This window comes from Priapulus caudatus, unplaced genomic scaffold (assembly GCF_000485595.1).
Source record: "Priapulus caudatus unplaced genomic scaffold, Priapulus_caudatus-5.0.1 Scaffold75, whole genome shotgun sequence".
NCBI lineage: Eukaryota > Metazoa > Priapulida > Priapulimorpha > Priapulimorphida > Priapulidae > Priapulus > Priapulus caudatus.
In genome coordinates, this window is record NW_014577136.1 from 96,995 (window position 1) to 120,295 (window position 23,301).

General features: G+C 41.2%; 2 protein-coding genes across 3 annotated transcripts in view; one reads left to right on the plus strand and one right to left on the minus strand.

Annotated features, from left to right (window-relative positions):
• Positions 1-15: 15 nt before the first annotated feature.
• On the plus strand, positions 16-14,186 carry LOC106821502 (pre-mRNA-splicing factor ATP-dependent RNA helicase PRP16-like). Of its 2 annotated transcripts, none has more exons than XM_014826347.1 (22): positions 16-251; positions 694-852; positions 1,038-1,200; positions 1,474-1,619; positions 1,948-2,148; positions 2,442-2,601; positions 2,948-3,115; positions 3,399-3,537; positions 4,156-4,341; positions 4,884-5,042; positions 5,338-5,496; positions 5,629-5,709; positions 5,997-6,186; positions 6,590-6,708; positions 7,267-7,540; positions 7,806-7,961; positions 8,212-8,359; positions 8,955-9,117; positions 9,460-9,624; positions 10,320-10,523; positions 10,786-10,920; positions 12,075-14,186. In XM_014826347.1, the coding sequence occupies exons 2-22, from the start codon at positions 708-710 to the stop codon at positions 12,489-12,491; spliced, it is 3,678 nt and encodes a 1,225-aa protein (XP_014681833.1). In that variant the 5' UTR covers positions 16-251; positions 694-707; the 3' UTR covers positions 12,492-14,186. The 2 variants fall into 2 exon arrangements, with proteins under 2 accessions (XP_014681833.1, XP_014681834.1); XM_014826348.1 differs by having other exon boundaries at positions 16-164; positions 697-852.
• A 6,871-nt stretch (positions 14,187-21,057) lies between these two features.
• LOC106821496 (huntingtin-interacting protein K-like) overlaps positions 21,058-23,301 on the minus strand; it is an 8,772-nt gene continuing 6,528 nt past the window's right edge. The window contains exons 2-3 of the mRNA XM_014826334.1: positions 22,941-23,048; positions 21,058-21,956 (exon numbers count right to left, since the gene is read on the minus strand). Coding sequence (XP_014681820.1) covers positions 21,861-21,956; positions 22,941-23,048 — 204 coding nt within the window. The 3' untranslated portion in view covers positions 21,058-21,860. The remainder of the gene's footprint in view (positions 21,957-22,940; positions 23,049-23,301) is intronic.

Sequence of the window (23,301 nt, forward strand, 5' to 3'; positions counted from 1 at the left end):
AGCGCTCCTGGCATGCTAAACATGTCCGCGTCCACTAGTCGTTGCGCGTTTACACAACTATAAATATTGAAGACAAACACGCGTCACCACGTCCGATTTCACGTCGGTGAAGTAACTATTACATAAAAAATCACGTTACATTTGGTCAGCTATCACAACAACAGGTACCGTAGTAGGAATACGTTTAATTTTAGACTGAATAACAAAGGCAAGGCACATACCGCCATACGCAATATAAACGTTGATTTCTACAGTACATTCAGTCTGTACATGTTTGTGAACCGTGATGGCTGTTCTATTACTTTTTAGTTTTTCTAGCCGTTTAGCTGCATTTTAATCAATGGTTTTTCTAGTTTGAAAATGAATTCTATTACGAATCTGCTCGCAGGAACTTTAATTAAAAAATGAAGAAAATTACACCTTTTCCACATTCTATTGCTATGATGACGTATAACGGTATACGTACGTACGTTCTTGTTGGCCGGTTATTATAAGGATAAATGACCTACTACTATAATTCTTATAGTTATTTTTTGTCAGGAGATGGTGCTCAACGCGAGAAAACGTAGGATATACCAATAATTCTCCATTCTCGACATGTTCACTGCTATAATACTGTGCTGTAAATTAATGTATGCAAATATGTGTATATTCATAACTGCTTTCATATATAAGTGGTTTGGTTATTTATTTCAGATAAATAAAGGATGGCAGAAGGATTAGATGAACCGTCAATCCACAGACTTGAGGGAACACAGAATCAAGTTGGTGGACTAATTCTTAAGAAGCCAAAAAATACGGAACATACCCATGAGTTTAAAGCACCAAATCTGCCTCAAAAATCATTATTTGGTAACTATCATTAACTGCATTATATATATATATATATATGTATTACAATTTATTTTGATAACAAATTTTAGGAGCTTGTTAATTACAAATACCATTGATTGATTATCAAGTACAGAGGCCACACATGGGCACAGAAGATGCTATATTGTACTTGATCGTTGTCATATTTTTTGGGTTGATTACAGGCTTGGACAAACTTGCTGCAGCGAAGCGGAAACAGCAGCAAGAAAACAATGATCAGGCAACTGAAAAGCGATCAAGAGTTATGTCGTACAAGGATGACTGGGAAGGAGATGACATTGAGGATGATCGTGAAGACAACAAGGGCAATAAAGAGTCACATGAAAGGTGCATTTTTACGTAATTTTATTAGATTCCAATGGATGTGCGTAAATTAACCTAATTAAAGATATTGACTGTGGTGACAAAGGTTTAGCTATCTGTAAATAATGTAAAGTACCACATTGCTTTACTTCTTTGCTGTTGAATTTAATTTTAAATTTAAAGTATCATTTAAGAGAAAAAATCAAATATTGCATTGATTTTTTTAATGATATCAAGTATAGATTAGATTGACATATGAGTCATTCTAAGCTTTAAATGTCCATGTGTCTTTCGTAGGCATTATCGATCTTCAAGAGTAGAAACCCCTTCACACCCTGGAGGTGTCACAGACTCAGTCAGGGAACATCTACATATGAAGTACAAAGATAAAGAAAGAGGCGTGACTGCATCTTCGAAAAAGAAAGCTGGAGGGAGGAACATGGGTAAGAACTTGAAGAAGCAGTGAATTTAATTTAATATATGCGATTATCAATAGCGCATGCACTGCATTGCATCTTATTCTGCTGAGCTGTATATATTTACATTTCTACACAAATTGCATTTGCATTTTAGTAAAAAAGAACATAATTCTTTCGAATTTTCTTACGAATAGCAATCGACTGTAGTTGATCAGGAATAAGTTCATAACGTGAAACTCACATTCATGATTAATATAATATATCAAACACGAAGTCGATTTCTTCAGCAAAGGGTCAGAAACACACGGTAACTATTTGCATTTGTGATTAATCTACATCTAATTACTACCAGACAGAGGAAGAGAGTGGGACAGAAATTACAACAGGCAGAGGGACAAAGATCATGGGCGAGATAGATACAGGGGAAAGGGCGAGCATTCGGAGAGGTCACAAAGGTCAAATAGAAGTGCCAGGAGTTCAAGGAATTGGGATGACACACCTCGCAGCACAAAGTTTAAAGATGAGCCTGGAACACCTAATGTTAGATTGAAAGGTAATTGGTAGAGTTGGCTTACACCATGTAGTATAAATAGGAGATCATGTGATGCACAGTTACAGGAGAGTAACGCGTATGCAACCTGTGGTTAATGAAATTGCTAATTATTATCTTAGGTTAATTGCCCTAGGGAAGCTTAGGCTATTGCCAACTCCCCTTCGTCGCATCACATCACAGAAGCCCTTTCAAGCGCGTTCCACCTCATGCGTTATTCTCAGCATCCATCCTCCCGTCTCCAGGAAATGTGTTATTATCTTGTAGGTTTTATATGAGGTTATCCTATGTTATAGATGATCCATCGCGGTCCGCGTGGGACGATGATGACCCCACACCTTCTCGGCGATCCACGTGGGACCAGCCCACTCCATCGTCGTACACCAGGCGACAGTTCGACAGAAGTGACAGAAGTGACAGAAGCTATAGATCGAGCTATGGGAGATCAGATCGGCGGTAGGAATACCATTTCCCGAGTGATTTATTTCTTCAGAAAGCCATTTTTAGTCTAGTTCTCTAGTTAGTTTCTAGTCTCCATTGTAGTCTAGTTTTGCGAGCACATAGCTTAACTCCGACACCATACTGTAGCGTGCACAATATTAATGATCGTTAGTTCTAATTGACAAATTCTCTTACGACTGCGCTCATACCATTATGCTGTCATCGCGAACATTTCTCCCCAATAATAAATCTACCGACACTCTGAATTATATGTGCGTGACGTCAATTAGTCTACTATTATACTTATGATTTATATATTTATAATTTATATATTTATAATTAGTCTACATTATTATTATAGGAAACATGTTGATGAGACCCCACTGCCAACCCCTACCTATAAGCGCAATGCGTGGGCAGACAGACGCCGGACACCCAGATACAAGCAAGATAGCAAAGAGATGAAATTTGAAGACGATGAAGACAGAGCTCAGTGGGAAGCAGAGCAGAAGCGGCTCGACAGAGAATGGTAAGGCAATAGTGATTGTTGGGATTTTGTAATTGCATTGGTATTATTGTGAACAAGATTGCTAAATAATTTTATGTCGGGGTAGAGGGGCCTTAAATGAACCTACTACTATATTATATGGATATAACAAACCATTCTTAGCCAACATAGCTTATACTACTGCGCGTATTTACTAATTAATCCTCATGTATATCTCCACATACGATGAAGTTATTGCTACAGGCACTGCCAACTGCTAATGGATTAATTAAGTTTGGCACTAATCATCGTATTCTTGAAATAGGTACGGTATTGATGAAGGATACGACGACAATCACAACCCGTTCTCCGACATCTCGGCAGAGTACGCCCGAAAGAAGGAAGCCCAGTTGGAGGAGCGAAAAAAGAAGCGTATGTCGGCCATGCAGCGGCAGATCAACCAGGCGAGTGTCTCCTACCTATATTTTTCATTTATTATGATTTAATCTTTATTGTATGTTATTCAAATACAAATACATGTACTGAAGACGGTCTTTTTCATGGATAAAAAATCGTATAGATGCAATAGTGTTGAGTGGTGTTGTGAGTCTTCATATGCATCCAGGTGAAGCTCATTGTTACACAGTTTCTGCTGAACAGTGTTTGCCATATTAGGAATCAAGTGACCAACTATATAGGAACCAAGCCACATTAGGAATCTACGCGAATACGGAATGAGTGACCAACCAAGCTATGTTACTGTGCATCATCTCTATCTACGTCTGTCTTTCACCACCGATAATGTTACCTTATTATTCATTGCTAACTTTATAGCTCAGTAGCTTCTAGTGATAAGCAGGTCAAACACACAACATGGGTAAGTGCAGTCAACCTGCATCCTTTAGCAGCAGTCCACCCCTCCTCTTCACATCATGGGGTCTAATGCTAATGCCCTGTCATTATAATTACCAGGATAACGAGAAGTGGGAAGAGAATCGGATGCTGCGTGCTTTAGCAACAGTCCAGGCCTCCCCTTCACACATGTATAATGCTGTCTAACGATCTGTCATTATAATTACCAGGATAATGAAAAGTGGGAGGAGAATCGGATGCTGCGGAGTGGTGTCGTACAGCGCGTCGACTTTGACGAGGATTTTGACGAGGATAATGTCGCCCGCGTTCACCTCCTCGTTAAGAACATCGCTCCTCCCTTCCTCGATGGTCGCATCGTCTTCACCAAGCAATCACTCCCCGTGGTTCCGGTAAAAGTAAGTCGTACAGAAACGCAGGAAGTTAGCAACAGTAGAAGTTGTTCAGTAAGCAGGCACTCCCCGTGGTTCCGGTAAAAGTAAGTCGTACAGAAACGCAGGAAGTTAGCAACAGTAGCTTCAGCCCGACTTGCTTCTAGAATGAGGACATATATGTGTTTGCAGAATGAGTCTGTAACACATTTCTACTGCCACCATTAGTAATCTCAAGGCACATGGTTTTCATTACGATATATAGTTTTTTGTAGTAAGATCAAATGCTGCTTGTCTTAAAAATCAGGAGCCTTGTACAGAGAGCACAAGGAACAGTGGCCAGCATGGACTGTGGCTATACATAGTTACAGTAGTCTCAGTGGAAGCATATCTACTAGCATCTATAGTGCTAGCTATTCCTAAATAGTGATTTGGAGTCTGCTATCGTAGGTTGTGATCAAGATCAAGTTTGTAATTTTTATCTCATACCGATGAAAATAAAGTTTATCTTATCTTATCTTATCTTATCTTATCTTAAGACTATGTTTAATTCTGCCTTTCTTTCATAGGACCCAACTAGTGATATGGCGGTAATCTCAACGAAAGGCAGTGCAGTAGTAAAGGCATGGAGAGATCAGAAAGAGAAGAAGAAGGGACAGAAGAAGCATTGGGAGCTTGCCGGAACCAAGTTGGGAAACATCATGGGTGTGAAGAAGGAAGAAGAAAAGGTAGGTGGTGTTGACAGAACGTTTGGTCTCCTGGCTTGATTTGTATGAATGCATGACTGTTGACATATTGCCAAAGTTATATAGACTGATACAGCAATTTAATACCTGCTTAATGTTTTACACCTAACCGAACGAAAAAATCCTATCGATTATGTGAAGCAATATTATAGTAATTTTTTTTCATTACGTTAACTTTAGCATAATGATATTGCAGCATTTACTATTATGAAAAGTATTTGCAGCAGTAAATGATTTTATGGATAATCCCACATGTGCATTTTGATTCCTATTTCAGGACGATGCTGTTAAAGAAGACGGAAGTGTTGATTTCAAGAAAGAGCACAAGTTTGCAGATCACATGCAGGCAAAGACAGAGGCTGCTAGCGAGTTTGCAAAGAAAAAAACATTACTCCAACAGAGACAATACTTGCCTATATTTGCTGTTAGAGAACAGGTATGACTACGTTAAAAATTCGTGCACATGTGACAAGGTACTACTTTATATACTGAAATGGGCTTTTATTTACACATAACTATACAAAAATGACAAATTTTACATAATTGAATGACCTTGTTTTGTTTACAGTTACTGACAGTGATGCGAGACAACAGCATTGTAATCATCGTAGGTGAGACTGGGTCAGGAAAAACCACACAGCTTACCCAGGTAAAACTCCACGTGTAACACGACTTGTTTGTATACACATATCATCCAATACTTGCAGATGTGATGATACCTATAGTTATAGAAAAGAAATTAAGCCTTGTTTGATCTTACATGAAACAGTATTATATATACGTATTTTTGGAGTTTAGTTGAAAGGTTTTAATTGAAGGAATACCACTATACTATAACGTTCCCTGTAACTATTTATATTAATTATATATATATATATATAATAATTATATAATAATAATAAAAATATAGTTATCTAAACTATAACTTTCACACAGTATTTTCACGAGGAGGGCTACTCGAAGTATGGCATGATCGGTTGCACACAACCGCGTCGTGTAGCTGCAATGTCCGTCGCAAAGAGAGTATCCGAGGAGATGGACGTCCAACTAGGAGAGGAAGTAGGGTACGCGATCCGATTTGAGGATTGCACCAGCGAAAACACCGTCATCAAGTACATGACTGATGGTGAGTCGAATCATTTAAAAAAGTCGAGGTGACGATGTTGGATGGGAGAGTCACGTATTGCACAGGTGTATCGTTAAGTTGAAATTAAATTGATAAACGTGTATATTTACATGATTATTTGCAAGGTATACACTGTATGTATGTGGAAGTCATTTTATGTAATCCAATATTCCCTGAAAATGTATGTTGAAAAACTGTCTGCTTCACATGATAAGGCATTAGCTGTCTGATTCTCGTCTGATGGTATTACCATAATTGCGAACACACTAATCTCAGTTTCCATCCAAGTTAATGTAACTCTGCTACAGTGTGTACAGTATAATACTAATATATACTACTAATTTGTAATCGGTTTTCATGTAATTTACATAAGCAACACTACTCACAATGGTCTTTCATGAAGGTATTCTGCTGAGAGAGTCGCTCCGGGAACCGGACCTTGACAACTACAGTGTGGTTATCATGGACGAGGCTCACGAACGATCGCTAAACACGGACGTGCTGTTTGGTCTGCTGAGAGATGTGAGTGGCGGCAAAGCGGTGCTGCTGGGTTGTGCCACGAATTGCTGAATTGCTGAATCATTCTGTTATATGTCCGTCGGAAGAACAATAACTACGTAATTGTATACGTTTAATACTGGTTTAATAACTCAAACAATAGTTTACAACTTGAACACGGCATCACAGCCAGCGAGGCTGGAGCTGCCACAATCGTGTCTGGGCTTAGCTAGCGCTGCTAGCAGGTGCCAGCACAAAGAGAGCTGTTACACACACCTGCTGAGTTGTCGAATGACCTACAGACTCGATGCCATTTTTGCAGACAGCTTGTGCCGTGAAAACAACTTAATAAAATAGCGTGATTTGTATCACATTCATTTCTAATAGATTTGTAGTATCGAACCTGTAAACTCTATGTAGATGTTCCGCAGGAATTTAGAATGTTATTGAGACTACCCGGAAAAATCCATGTTTCTTTGTGATCGGTAGGAAAAGGAAGGATTTGGAACAGTGGTTGCCTCGTTGGTAAATACTGTGTTGGTGATTTCCAGAAATTGTAGTTATGATGTTATTTGTCGACAGGTGGTGGCAAGGAGACAGGACCTCAAGTTGATCGTGACATCAGCCACAATGGACGCGGGCAAATTTGCGACGTTTTTCGGCAATGTTCCAACCTACACGATACCCGGCCGTACGTTTCCCGTGGAAATTATGTTCAGCAAAAACGTTGTGGAGGACTATGTTGACAGTGCAGTAAAGCAAGCTCTCCAAATACATCTGCAGCCATGGGAGGGTGATATTCTCGTCTTTATGCCAGGGCAAGAAGACATTGAATGCACATGTGATATGGTGCGAGGTGTGTACATGTTTTACCCTGTGATACGGTTTCTTCTACAATTAAGCACGTAGATGGTTGTTAGATATATAATTGGTAACCAGGTTACATCTTTATATTTAAACAACAATGTGTGACTTTAAAGTTTTAAATACCTTGTTTTTTATTTATTATTACCTAGTCTGCTCAGTGCTGATTATCTGTATTTGAACTGCATTTCAGCAATTGCTATTAAGATAGTAGTACAAAATCTAAGGTAAAAATAATATCCTTTCTTTTCATACAGAGAAGCTCGATGCTTTGGATGAAGCTCCGGCACTTGCGATCTTGCCAATCTATTCCCAGCTTCCTAGTGATTTACAAGCCAAGATTTTCCAAAAGGCCCCTGATGGCATTAGGAAGTGCATTGTGGCTACTAACATTGCTGAAACATCTCTAACAGGTTGGTCTGGCAGTCAGCTTTTCTTTGTCTTCAGCATTTTAGAAGCAGCTTTCTTTCGTTACCCCCATTTAGATGCTCTCAGACATGAGTTTTTACATTGTTAATTCTACATAGAATGAACTGGCACAATTGCTGCAGTTACAATATTGTTAGTTATATTATTTAACCCTGATATATATAAATACACACACATCTGTATCTTTGATTGACTTGCTCTATACCTCTATATCAAATTGTTGTTTTATTTTAGTTGATGGCATCATGTTTGTTGTTGATGCTGCCTACTGTAAGCTGAAAGTCTTCAACCCACGAATAGGCATGGACGCTCTGCAGGTGTACCCCATCAGCCAGGCCAATGCAAACCAAAGATCTGGCAGAGCTGGCAGAACCGGTCCTGGGTACGTAGAACATGCATTCTACTTTACGTTAATAATCGGGTTTGCTTGAGAAATTTGCATGCATTCGCTTAGCTAACTACCTAAGCTGTTAGATCGTGTGCATTCAATTTTGGAGGATAGTTGTTTTGCTTGGTAAGTTTGTATGCATTCACTTAGCTAACTACGTAAACCGTTAGATCATGAGCATTCAATTTTGGAGGATAGTTGTTTTGCTTGGTAAGTTTGTATGCATTCACTTAGCTAACTACGTAAACCGTTAGATCATGAGCATTCAATTTTGGAGGATAGTTGTTTTGCTTGGTAAGTTTGTATGCATTCACTTAGCTAACTACGTAAACCGTTAGATCATGTGCATTTCAATTTTGGAGGATGGTTGTTTTGCTTGGTAAGTTTGTATGCATTCACTTAGCTAACTACGTAAACCGTTAGATCGTGTGCATTTCAATTTTGGAGGATAGTTGTTTTGCTTGGTAAGTTTGTATGCATTCACTTAGCTAACTACGTAAACCATTAGATCACGAGCATTTCAATTTTGGAGGATAGTTGTTTTGCTTGATCTTGGAACAAGCCTGCTCAACTCAACGTTTGTTCGTAGGCGCTGTTATCGGCTTTACACTGAGCGGCAGTACAAAGAGGAGATGTTGACAGCTACTGTGCCCGAGATTCAGCGTACGAATCTGGCCAATGTTGTGCTACTGCTTAAGTCCCTTGGTGTTCAGGATCTTCTGCAATTCCATTTCATGGATGCGCCTCCTGAGGTATGTGCTGCGTGAAAATCACGTGCACCCCATCTGTGTGACTTGTGCCAGTACGATCGAGGAGAATTTTCGGTGGAGTTTTCGAGTTTTCTTCGTACGTACGTTTTAGGTGCATTTCTGTGGATTTTTTGTTCAAATATGATTTCACATATGATTTTTCAATAAATCAGAGGCTTTTTCTTGGTCATTCTCATTCCTGCAATATGGATTGCTTGAATATCAACATTTTTATTATAGTTATGACAAAGAGTGACATGGTTCACAGTAATAGCACCATCAGTATGACAATTCATTATCGCCTACATATTTGTTTAAAACAGAATATCCACATTCTGCTTTTAGGACAACATGCTGAACTCGATGTATCAGCTGTGGATCCTGGGTGCATTAGACAACACTGGAGCGCTCACACACCTTGGACGCCACATGGTCGAGTTCCCACTCGATCCTGCCCTCTCAAAGATGCTTATCGTCGCATGTGACATGGGTTGCGGTGCAGACATACTGGTAGGTAACACTCGCCATGACAAAATCCACTTCGAGACTTGTGTGAATCAAATAGTCCTGTTACACATATTTAAAGTGACTACGTCACGAATTTTCTATGGTAAAATTTGTATAATTTTTGGTGCCATTTTTTTACATTAAAAGTAAGAACTAAAGGGACTACACGTATCGTCAAATTCTTACCTGATAAGATTGTTTCTCAACTAGCTAAAAATCCAAAAAACCTGGACGATTTGATATTAGTGTTCATAACATTAATTGCTTGCTATGGGCTATGTATGAGTTACGAGTGTACGTTCACATCAAACAATATAGTAAAATAAGAAGTATAGTGCAGCAATTTAACCATAAAAAGTGAACAGAATCACTTATATTTTTTGAAAAAGTGGATTATTTTTTTTTTATTATTATTTACGGTGACGTAATCACTTTAACGGTTGATTCGAAATTAAATTCAGAAATTCACATAAATTAATGATGCTTGGTAGTAGACTATGACTACTCTAAACAGGTTCGTACTCAAAAGAGTAAACTTGACTAGAGCTGGAATATTTACGCAGGCATTGTCTTCGTATTTTATCATGCTAAAGATCAATTATTACTCCCTCCATCTGTTGGCAAAGTATTTATAAATGAATATCTTCAGTAGTACATGGCAGATTCCTCGTAATGCGATAAATGAAATTTTTTTCCAGATAATTGTCTCCATGCTGTCAGTTCCCGCAATATTTTATCGGCCGAAGGGCCGTGAAGAGGAGGGAGATGCAGCTAGAGAAAAGTTCCAGGTGCCAGAGAGTGATCATCTTACGTTTTTAAACGTCTACCAGCAATGGAAATCGAACAGCTATTCATCGTCCTGGTCCCAGGACCACTTCATTCACATCAAAGCAATGAGAAAGGTATTTGAAACTCGTGTTTTTTGTATTGTATGTTGTGTAGGATTGCATTCGACCTATAGACAGGTAATTTTGTCTACTTCAGAAGTCTTCAACAGTGGAGTACTGTGTTACTCCTCACCTATTATATATGGCATATATAGACTGATCCAGTATATAGACTATCCATATATATACACACATATAGATATTTATTTATTTATTTATTGTAAGCAACACATGCCCTCAAGAAGGTGGAACACGATTCGTTGTTTTCCGTTCATAGGTGCGAGAGGTGCGCCAGCAATTGAAAGAAATCATGGACCAGCGAAAGATGCCGCTCAAATCCTGTGGCACAGACTGGGACATCATACGCAAATGCATCTGCTCCGCCTACTTTCATCAAGCTGCGAGACTGAAGGTATGTATACCTATGCTTGGTAGGAGGAACTGAGGTCACTTGACTATATGCTTACTAAGTTACTATCATGCTTATGCTATCTTACTATATGCTTTGTCATCATAAACCCTTGTTACCATGTTATCAGGAATTGAGTTGACATTTCAGGGTTTAATTCAAGCACATGTGCTCCGTTTGTGTGGATTTGCCACGAATTCACATGTGAATAAAGTAAAATAATTGGAAAATAACATTGGAATAAGGCTTCTATAAAAGTGCTTAAAATTTATTCATATATACTGATTTGTTTCTCTCAACACGTAATACAATAGATTGCTCAAGAAAATCGGTGTTCCAGTTAAAAATAAGATGTGGTGTGAACATATGACACATGAACATATATATACAGTTTAGAAATGTTTGTGCTAGCGTTAACCAAATATAGGTGTGTGGGATATTCGCAGCGCACAATCGATAATCTCCATATTTCTTCAGGGAATCTGGGAGTACGTCAACTGTCGATACGGTTTAGGAACATGAGTGCTAGCATTGACCAAATATTCGCAGCGCACAACTAATAATCTCCATATCTCTTCAGGGATTTGGAGAGTACGTCAACTGTCGATACAGTTTAGAAATGGTTGTGCTAGCATTGACCAAATCAGGGGTCTATCAATATATATATCAATTTATCAATATATATATATATATATATATACATATCCAGGGGTAGAAATTAACTTTTGAACAAGGGAGTCCAACAGACTCGCTGCCTTCAAAAAGAAGGAGTCCGTAGCAAAATGAGGGAGTCCGCAGTCTGAAGCTCAAAAAGATATTAACAATAACGCATACGTGCTTATTTTGAAGATTCATGCGGATGCACGTCTGCCAAATTTTCTTTAGATATTTGTTGAAAAAATACGGTAATTCTGCGAGGCCATGCTCTGGAACGAACTAGTTAGTATGGCAGAATTTTCAGGGAGTCACACGGATTCCAGCATATGTCAAATCAGGGAGTCCGGCAGTAAATCAGGGAGTATTTGGCTCCGGATTCTCGTTAATTTCGCACCCCGCATATCAATATATATCAATATATCAATCTATTGATAGACTCCTGACCAAATGTGCGAGATATTTGCAGCACACGATTGATAATCTCATTCATATCTCCTCAGGGAATCGGCGAATACGTCAACTGCAGGACGGGCATGCCGTGCCACCTGCATCCGACGTCGGCACTGTTCGGCATGGGCTACACCCCGGACTACGTCGTCTACCACGAACTCATCATGACCTCGAAGGAGTACATGCAGTGCGTGACGGCGGTCGACGGTAACTGGCTCGCGGAACTCGGCCCGATGTTCTTCAGCGTGAAGCAGACGAGCGCGTCGCGGCTGGAGCGGCAGCAGAAGGCGCGCGACGACATGCTGACGATGGAAGAGGAGATGGCGCTCGCGGAGGAGCAGATTCGCTCGCGCCGGGAGGAGCACGAGCGCGCGAGCGTGGGAAGTGCCAAGCTGCTGCCGATCGCGACGCCCGGTCGCCAGGATCTGAAAACCCCCCGTCGAACCCCGACGCAGTTTGGGCTGTAACGGTTGTCAGGGTCCGAAAACCCCTCGTCGAACCCCGACGCAGTTTGGGCTGTAACGGTCGCCAGGATCCGAAAACCCCCGTCGAACCCTGACGCAGTTTGGGCTGTAACGGTCGTCAGGGTCCGAAAACCCCCCCGTCGAACCCCAGCGCGGTTTGGGCTGTAACGGTCGCTAGGATCCGAAAACCCCCGTCGAACTCCGACGCAGTTTGGGCTGTAACGGCCGCCAGGATCTGAACCCCCCCCCCGTCGAACCCCGGCGTGGTTTGGCCTGTAACGGTTGTCAGGGTCCGAAAACCCCCCATCAAACCCCGACGTAGTTTGGGCTGTAACGGTTGTCAGGGTCCGAAACCCCCCCGTCAAACCCCGATGCAGTTTGGGCTGTAACGGTCGTCAGGGTCCAAATACTCCCCGTCGAACCCCAATGCAGTTTGGACTGTAACGGTCGCCAGGATCCGAAAACCCCCGTCGAACCCCGACGCAGTTTGGGCTGTAACGGTCGCCAGGGTCCGAAAACCCCCCGTCGAACCCCGATGCAGTTTGGGCTGTAACGGTCGTCAGGGTCCGAAAACCCCCCGTCGAACCCCGATGCAGTTTGGGCTGTAACGGTCGCCAGAGTCCGAAAACCCCCCGTCGAACCTCGGCGCGGTTTGGGCTGTAACAGTCGCCAGGATCCAAAAAACCCCCGCTGATCCCCAGCACGGTATGTGCTGTGAGCGCGGCGAATTAAATCGCAGTGCACGGTAGCAAAGATTCCAAAATGCGCCATTAAACTTTGATTAAATATGATGTGACAAAAATTTGAGTTTAGCTATTATATTTTTACACATGTTTCTTAAATGGAGGTATCCTTATATGGCCAGAGATCTCTCTGCTTAATGATTGCTTCTGACAACTATAATCTACGGAGTTATGCGATCCAATACTGATATGATAAGGTTGAGAAGATTAATGTATACTAACCATCTTATAGAATTTAGTTCCATCATGATCATATATCTCATTATGAAATTAAGGCAGATTTTTTTCAATCTAGCTTATCTGTTAATGCCTGCCTAAAATGTTTTATTTGCATATTTTCAAGAATAAATGAGAATTTTCTTGAAGGTGTGACATACAGCACCTGGTTTAAACTAAATAGGTTGTAAATGCATAAATGTTCACAGGATATATTCATCTGTATAAATAATGAATAGAATCTGTAATTGTACAACGGTCTCTATACTATACACTAAATATTTATATTATACAATTGTACAATTGTATATTATACAATTGTACTATAATACAATGATTTAACGAATTGTTTAGAGACCGTTGGACAACTGAGTTGTTGTAAATACAAGGTGTGAATGATGTTATCAAGTGCAAATTATTTAAAAGAAGCGTTGGCGAACTGACGCTGCCGCGTATACATATATAGTTTTCAATAATAAAGTCATTCATGTAGGCTGTGGTATCCTTTCATTGGTTGACATTGTTCAAATATAGTATCAACTCGTTGTAAACATGCGTGTGACTATTTCTAGCAATTCTTATGCAAGGCATTTCAGACGTGTTGTGGCAACTACCTATGCAGATAATTAGACAAAAATTCTGCAGCATTGTCACAGTATGTAAATACATCTATATCAGAAGTAGATAATAGGGAATATATATGTTTGTACCAATAAAGCGAAGTAAAATAAAAAGTCAATGCTATAAGAACTTGTTGTCTTGTAGGTACAAGCGATTAATTATCTCATATAGCGTGATGTAGGTTTTAACGATATATGATCTTACAGGTCGTGGGGGTTATCAGATATATTTATTGCATATTGCAAAACCGGTCTAAAATTTGTCAACTTTGTAAACTGACCGACTGGCTGTCAAGTCATGCTTATATTATATATACATTATATATTATATTACATTTTATATAATTATTATCAACTCTTCACATCATGGACATACATGGTTCATATTACAAGATCGCAAACAGGTATCTTAAGTTACAGCTAGCAACAGCAAAATACAATAAATTTCATACAATTCATGATAAGGTTCATCTATCATGTTAAATTCTTCCCATATACAGATTCCTGGCACGCGCACACACACATGAATCGCAGTAATAAGTTACAAGACAAGTTTACTGCAACAGACACGTGGACTACAGTAAAAACCCGCGTATAAGAACATAGATTTTAAGAACATGTTAGGCTAAAATTTCCCATTTAGACCCCTTTACATAAGAACCTGTTTTAGGCTAAGATTTTAAAGTAGGTTCTTAATTTTCCATGCAGATGAAGACTTAAAAAGAAACACAGGTAAAATAAAAAAGACGAGCTCAACAATATCGATGCAATAACAATGCCAATGCCAATGCCAATGCTCAACAATAACAATGCCAGGGTGCAATGCCAGCACCCTGGCATTGTTATTGAGACACAGTACTGCATTATTTACATATACAGTAAAAACCCGCATAAAAGAACACGTCGATTAATGTGTTACGTGTAAGCATGATTGTACATGTATTTGTATTGACATCTCAACCATAAAAAAACAAACATGTGCAACAACTAAACTCTCCATATAACACCTTACACATAACACTACTGTACTGGTAACACATGCATCACAGTCACTACGCGCGGGTTTCAGCTAGTACATATTAAAAGTAGAAACAATTAAGAACCTATTTAAGAACCTTTTGAGCCTAATTTTTCAGTAAGCACCATTTATATAAGAACATGTTGAGGCTAACTTGGAAAAATCTATGTTCTTATACGCGGGTTTCTACTGTACAGCAAACTGTCAAATCATGCTTATATGTTAACCGGAATTCTCTATATTATCAAATACTCACATCATGGACAAACATGCTTCATGTTACAAGACCGCAAATAGGATTTAGGACCTGTAATTTAGGATTGAGAATAGAAAATTAAGAATACCACAAAGTTGTGTTTATCAAAAAATATAATTTAAAAACACGCTTCTCCCGAAACACAGAAACGACAGAACGGAGGCCGGCGAGAGAGCGTGGTTGCGTGCCTGCGTGCGTGCGTGCGTGCAGGCGTGCGGGCGTGCGTGCGGGCGTGCGGGCGTGCGTGCGCGCGGATAGGCAGGCGGGAGAGCGTGCGTGCGGGTAGGCGTGCGCGCTGGCGAGAGGGCGGGCGAGCGGGGAGGCAGGCGAGAGAGCGTGCGTGCATGCGGGTGGGCGTGCGGGCGGGGGTACGGGGAGGCAAGGGGGAGAGCGTGCGTGCGGGCGTGCGTGCGGGCGGGCGTGCGTGCGAGGAGCCAGGCGGGAGAGCGTGCGTGCGTGCGTGCGTGCGTGCGTGCGGGAAGGCAGGCGGGAGAGCGGGCGTGCGTGTGTTGTGTTTATTTAATGTGCGTGGACACAGAACGTCGGTCATGCGATATCGCTACACTACCTACCTACCAATCAAGTGCGATTTGACAGAAAATCACCTGTGTTTATAATTAGGAGAGCGTTCTAGCCTGTAGAGCGCAAAACTCCTACTTCATCCCTGCCCGCCCTTCCCCTTGTTTCGCTTGTCGCACGCTCAGCCTCCTTCTTCTTTCACCGCCCGTCGGCTGTCTTCCCTGCCACCTTTCCTCAGTCTCCCACCCCTCTCTCCCGCAGCAAGCTATATTACGTACTATTTTTTTAGCCGTACTGCACGTCTGAAACGATGCTCGCGCATGCGCAATATCTCCCGAGAACAACAATATTTTGCCAAAAATTATTAATTTAAAATGAAGAAGGGTTATCCCAGCATAGATTTCGATAATAATATTTCATCAGTAGACCTCACTTATGAGATCGGAAGCAGACCTAGCATGTAAGGTCCCGGCTGCATATATCATTCAGTACATAATCTGGTCACGTTACTCTTTTAGCGCATGCGCAATATCTCACCAGATGAGTTATATTTTGTGATGAAAATGCATTTAATATGGTCAGGGAGTATCTCTGCATCGATTTCTGTAATAAATTCTTATCAGTAGACCTGTGTTTATAATTAGGAGAGCGCCCTAGCCAGTAGGGTGCAAAACTCCTACTTCATCCCCGCCCGCCCTTCCCCTTGTCTCCCTTGTCACGCACTCAGCCTTCTTTTTCTTTCAGCGCCCCTCGGCTGTCTTCCATGCCACCTTCCCTTAGTCTCCGACCCCTCTCTCTCTCATCAAGCTATATTACGTATTTTTATTTAGGCAGTGCTGCACGTCTGAAACGGTGCTCGCGCATGCGCAATGTCTCCCGAGAAGAATAATATTTCGCCAAAATTATGAATTTAAAATGAAGAGGGGTTATGCCAGCATAGATTTCTAATTTTCTACAATAATATTCCATCAGTAGACTTCACTTATGAAATAGTAATCAGACCTAGCATGTAAGGTCCCGGCTGCATATACCATTCAGTACATAATCTGGCCACGTTGCTGTTTTAGCGCATGCGCAATATATCACCAGAGGAGTTATATTTTGTGATGAAAATGCATTTAATATGGTCAGGGGGTATCTCAGCATCGATTTCTGCAATAAATTCTTATCAGTAGACTTGTGTTTATAATTAAGAGAGCGCCCTAGCCAGTAAGGTGCAAAACTACTCCTTCATCCCCGCCCACCCTTCTCCTTGTCTCCCTTGTTGCACACTCAGCCTCCTTCTTCTTCCAGCGCCCGTCGGCTGTCTTCCCTGCCACCTTCCCTCAGTCTTCCACCCTCTCTCTCTCAGCAAGCTATATTACGTACTTTTATTTTAGGCAGTACTGCACGTCTGAAACGGTGCTCGCGCATGCGCAATAACTCCCGAAAAGAATAATATTTTGCCAAAATTATTCATTTGAAATGAAGAGGGGTTATCCCAGCATAGATTTCTATCATAATATTCCATTAGAGACCTCACTTGTGAAATAGGAAGCAGACCTTGCATACAATGTCCGGCTGCATATACCATTCAGTACATAATCTGGCCACGTTACTCTTTTAGCGCACGCGCAATATCTCACCAGAGGAGTTATATTTTGTGATAAAAATGCATTTAATATTGTCAGGGGGTATCTCTGCATCGATTTCTGTAATAAATTCTTATCAGTAGGCTTGTGCTTATAATTAGGAGAGCGCCCTAGCCAGTAGGGTGCAAAACTACTACGTCATCCCCGCCCGCCCTTCCCCTAGCTTGTCTCCATTGTCGCTCGCTCAGCCTCCTTCTTTCAGCGCCCCTCAGCTATCTTCCCTGCCACCTTTCCTCAGTCTCCTACCCTTCTCTCCCGCAGCAAGCTATATTACGTACTATTTTTTAGGCCGTACTGCACGTCTAAAACGATGCTTTCGCATGCGCAATATCTCCCGAGAAGAACAATATTTTGCCAAAATTATTAATTTGAAATGAAGAAAAGTTATCCCAGCATAGATTTCTATAATAATATTCCATCAGAGACCCCACTTATGAAATAGGAAGCAGACCTTGCATGCAAGGTCCCGGCTGCATATACCATTCAGTACATAATCTGGCCACGTTACTCTTTTAGCGCGTGCGCAATATCTCACCAGAGAGGTTATATTTTGTGATAAAAATGCATTTAATATGGTAAGGGCGTATCTCTGCATCGATTTCTGTAATAAATTCTTATCAGTAGCTTTTGTATATAATTAGGAGAGCGCCCTAGCCAGTAGGGTGCAATACTACTACTTCATCCCCGCCCGACCTTCCCCTTGTCTCCCTTGTCGCACGCTCAACCTCCTTCTTCTTCCAGCGCCCCTCGGCTGTCTTCCATGCCACCTTCCCTCAGTATCCTACCCTTCTCTCCCACAGCAAGCTATATTACGTACTATTTTTTAGGCCGTACTGCATGTCTGAAACGATGCTCGCGCTTGCGCAATGTCTCAAAAAAGAAAAAATATTTTGCCAATTTTTGTTAATTTAAAATGAAGAGGGGTTATCCCAGCATAGATTTCTATACTAATATTCCATCAGTAGGCCTCACTTATGAAAAAGGAAGCAGACCTAGCAGGTAAGGTCCCGGCTGCATATACCATTCAGTACATAATCTGGCCACGTTACCCTTTTAGCTCACGCGCAATATCTCACCAAAAGTTATATTTTGTGATGAAAATGCATTTAATATGGTCAGGGGGTATCTCAGCATCGATTTCTGTAATAAATTCTAATCAGTAGACCTGTGTTTATAATTAGGAGAGCGCCCTAGCCAGTAGGGTGCAAAACTACTACTTCATCGCCGCCCGCCCTTCCCCTTGTCACCCTTGTCGCACGCTCAGCCTCCTTCTTCTTGCACCGCCCCTCAGCTATCTTTCCTGCCACCTTCCCTCGGTCTCCCACCCCTCTCTCTCCCGCAGCAAGCTACATTACGTACTATTTTTTAGGCCGTACTGCACGTCTGAAACGATGTTCGCGCATGCGCAATATCTCCCGAGAAGAACAATATTTTGCCAAAATTATTAATTTAAAATGAAGAGGGGTTATCCCAGCATAGATTTCTAGGATAATATTCCATCAGAAGACCTCACTTATGGAATAGGAAGCAGACCTTGCTTGCAATGTCCCGGCTGCATATACCATTCAGTACATAATCTGACCACGTTACTCTTTTAGCGCACGCGCAATATCTCACCAGAGGAGTTATATTTTCTGCTGAAAATGCATTTAACATGGTCAGGGGGTATCTCTGCATCGATTTCTGTAATAAATTCTTATCTGTAGACTTGTGTTTATAATTAGGAGAGCGCCCTAGCCAGTAGGGTGCAATACTACTACTTCATCCCCGCCCGCCCTTCCCCTTGTCTCCCTTTGTCGCACACTCAGCCGCCTTCTTCTTTCAGCGCCCCTCGGCTGTCTTTCCTGCCACCTTCCCTCAGTCTCCCACCCCTCTCTCCCTCAGCAAGCTATATTACGTACTTTTATTTAGGCAGTACTGCACGTCTGAAACGGTGCTTGCGCATGCGAAATATCTCACGAGAAGAATAATATTTTGCCAAAATTATTAATTTAAGAGGAAGAGGGGTTATGCCAGCATAGATTTCTATAATAATATCTCATCAGTAGACCTCACTTATGAAATAGGAATCAGACATTGTATGCAAGGTCCCGGCTGCATATACCATTCAGCACATAATCTGGCCACGGTACTGTTTTAGCGCATGCGCAATATCTCACAAGAGGAGTTATATTTTGTGATGAAAATGCATTTAATATGGTTAGGGGGTATTTCAGCATAGATATCTGTAAAAGATTGTTATCAGTAGACCTGTGTTTCTAATTAGGAGAGCGCCCTAGCCAGTAGGGTGCAAAACTACTACTTCATCCCCGCCTGCCCTTCCCCTTGTCTCCCTTGTTGCACGCTCAGCTTCCTTCTTCTTCCACCGCCCTTCAGCTATATTCCCTGTCACCTTCCCTCAGTATCCCACCCCACTCTCCCGCAGCAAGCTATATTACGTACTATTTTTTAGACCGTACTGCACGTCTGAAACGGTGCTCGCCCATGCGCAATATATCCGGAGAATTATAATATTTTGCCAAAATTAAGAATTTAAAATGAAGAGGGGTTATACCAGCATAGATTTCTATAATAATATCCCATCTTTAGACCTCACGTATGAAATAGGAAGCAGACCTTGCATGTAAGGTCCCGGCTGCATATACCATTCAGTACATAATCGCTAGCTAAACGTCTCCTAAGTTGTGGACACACTATGCGATTTTTCATGCGATCGAGCCGGCCGGCTGAGTCGGGCGACGCTGTGGACACACTACGCGACTGAGCCGGGCGACTCTGTGGACACACTACGCGACTGAGCCGGGCAACTCTGTAGATCATGTGACAACTAATTGTGATTTGATTGGCTGATGAATTGTACAATCGGCCGACTCAATCGCAGACCCGACACACTAAGCGATTGTAGCCGCGCGACTCAAATAATAATCAAACATGTTTGATTCGGGCGACTCAGCCGGCTGGCTCGAAAATCGACCGCGACACTGGACACACTAGGCGATTTTCGATTCACAAAAATCGCCTAGTGTGTCCACCCCTATACCTTCTGTACCGCATTTTTACGACGCTGAAACGCCACATTGTACGGAATCTCGCGTCCCGACAAGCAGGCTCGAAACAAGCAAGAAACGTTCTCTTTGCGAGATCGAACTACCAGCTATTAAGTATTAGTTATTGTTGAATTTCCTCATTAACCCACTCCAGTCTGACCAGTGTGCTTTGTTGCTATTTTTATCTTTATGAGTGATGAACCTTTTTAACCTTCATTATCCCTGCTGTCCTGCTCTTTTCCAATCCTTTCTCTACCCCTTCTGCTCCCTCATTCATTCTGATCCAACCATATCTCTTCTGTTCCATCCTTATCTTGTCTACTACCGCCCTATCAGTTCCCCCAAAACCTCCAAACCCTCCTACTCCCAATCCCTTCTACTTCCTTCCTGCCAATCCATTCATTTTTCTTCCTCCCTATCGCTTCTGTTATGCTTCCAGCAATTTCACAATCCACTCTTGTTGCAAGTAGATACAACTATTTCTATGCACCAAAGAGAAAATCTATAGATACAAAAACATTTTATATCAAACAATTTAATTTGGAATGAAACTACAACATTAAATATCATGATCATAGTTGTCACATTTTTCTCAATAATGCAAGAAAAAAATTAGCTATTACATGTAAAGATACAGTGACTGGTGATATTGATGTCAAGCAGAATTTATCTACTAATAAATTGATTGATGTGTTATCAATATTACACAAAAAAGTCAATTTTCTATGTGTTCTATGACTGTGACAATGCACAACAGAATGTACACAGTGTAATATGAACAATAGTAGAGTATATGAGTATATAGAGTAGAGTATGAAGAGTATATTCTCACTTCATCCAGTGCCCTCACGACAGATGACTTGTACTTAATTTACCACACATTCTATGCATCGGAATATGACACAAAAGTGTTGACACATGTACGTCACATTTTGCTTTTAGATAAGCACCTAGTTTTTACCACACGTATCCTAGTACCAATAGCACTTGTGATATAGAAAAAGCACTCAAATCACGTGGTTTTTTTACGTACAAAAATTCCCGATAACCTTCCTTCGATCAGCTCACTACACACTGTGTCCCACCGTACGTAACCTGTAGTGTGTGTCGACTTGTGATGAACATGGCAACCCCGGGCCCACCCCAAAAGATTTGAGAAGTGTGAAGAAAAACGTGTTAATTAACTTCGGATGTGAAGGTGTGCAGTGCCGACATTTCAACTTCGTCGGGATGACCTGAGGTCTGCAGCTTCTGCAAAGGATGCTCGCTCATCATAAAGTCTATGTACACTTTCGAGGATGCTTCACGATGTTGAAAGGAAGTCAGTTGGTTAATGCAGCTAACGTGGCTACAACGTCTCCTCGGTGCACCCTCAGGTTCCTCTCGGCCACAGTTTTAGAAATCATCATCTCTGACATCTGCAAAGCAAAGAAATCCGACATTTAGGCCCAAGCAGAGAAACGTTTTAAAATCCGATTTTCTTCTCCGATAGATGACGCCACTACCCCGCACTCAACACCGGCTCGTCGCTGATTAGTCGCAGTAACTCTGCTGTAACTGAAAAATCAACGAAAAATCAAGGTAAATATCTTCAAGAACTGGAAATTTATCTTTGAACTTTTACCTTGATTACCTTACCTTGAGAACATTTACCTTGATTTTTCGTTGATTTTTCAGTTACAGCAGAGTTACTGCGACTAATCAGCGACGAGCCGGTGTTGAGTGCGGGGTAGTTCTGAATTCACTAATAATGGCAGTTTTGTTTACGTTGGAAGTTACTAAAGTCTGATAAATTGGACAATAGTTGTGACTATTCCAGAAGAGAAGGAACCGCGTGTGGATTTTCAGATTTCCTGATCCCGGACGGTTAAAACGGTATCAAGGTCTTTGTGTTCGGTTGTCTGATTGCTGAGATCTAGCCATTTTTATTCGCGACTCGGGTTATAAGTTGTGACAAGTAATTTTTCGCATTGGCCAAAAACAGTGGTTTGCCATCAAGTTTAACGGCTCTAATGTGGAATCGAGGTACAGGGGTGGATTAATTGTTGTGCATGGTCGAAGTGGATACATCTGGCTGTGATATGGTGCAAAAGTTGATAGAATAAGTGTGAATTTCTGTCTGTGGTTGGAGCTCAAATGAAAGGTTACTGTGATCGCCAGCGTGCGGAAGTTAGATCCCTTCTTCTCTTTATAATTATATATATAACTTTTTTTTTGCCTCAGGTCCCTGTGTGTCTTGCAAGCAAGTACTTACAAGTTTCTTTACGAGCAAGTACTAGCTGCCTGGCAAAAAAGTTCACAAATTTTTTAACCCAGATGTAATATATAACATAACATATATGGTAATATTTCTGTATGGAGCTCATTTTCAGCTCATATTAACTATGAAATTCATTACTTACAATTAGTTCCACATCTTCCTTCCTAATTTTGACCCTGGCTAGCTCCTTTTCGCGTTCAGCCTTTTCCATGTTCTCTAATTGCTTCTTATTACCTATGACTGCCATCGCCTAAAAGAGAAAATATAATTACAGCGGTAGAAATTAACTTTTGAACAAGGGAGTCCTAGATACAATAATGTAACCCAAACACAGGAGGATAGGCCCGGGTTACAACGCAAGCCTATTATTTTCTTTGAAGGAACCCCTGAGTGAATTACTCAGGGCGGTTTGCTGGTACGTTTTCAGAGACTAGAACTTCCAAACTAGGTTTATTCTAAACACGAACCTTAATTTCTCCGCTATCCTGGAACTTACTATAGCT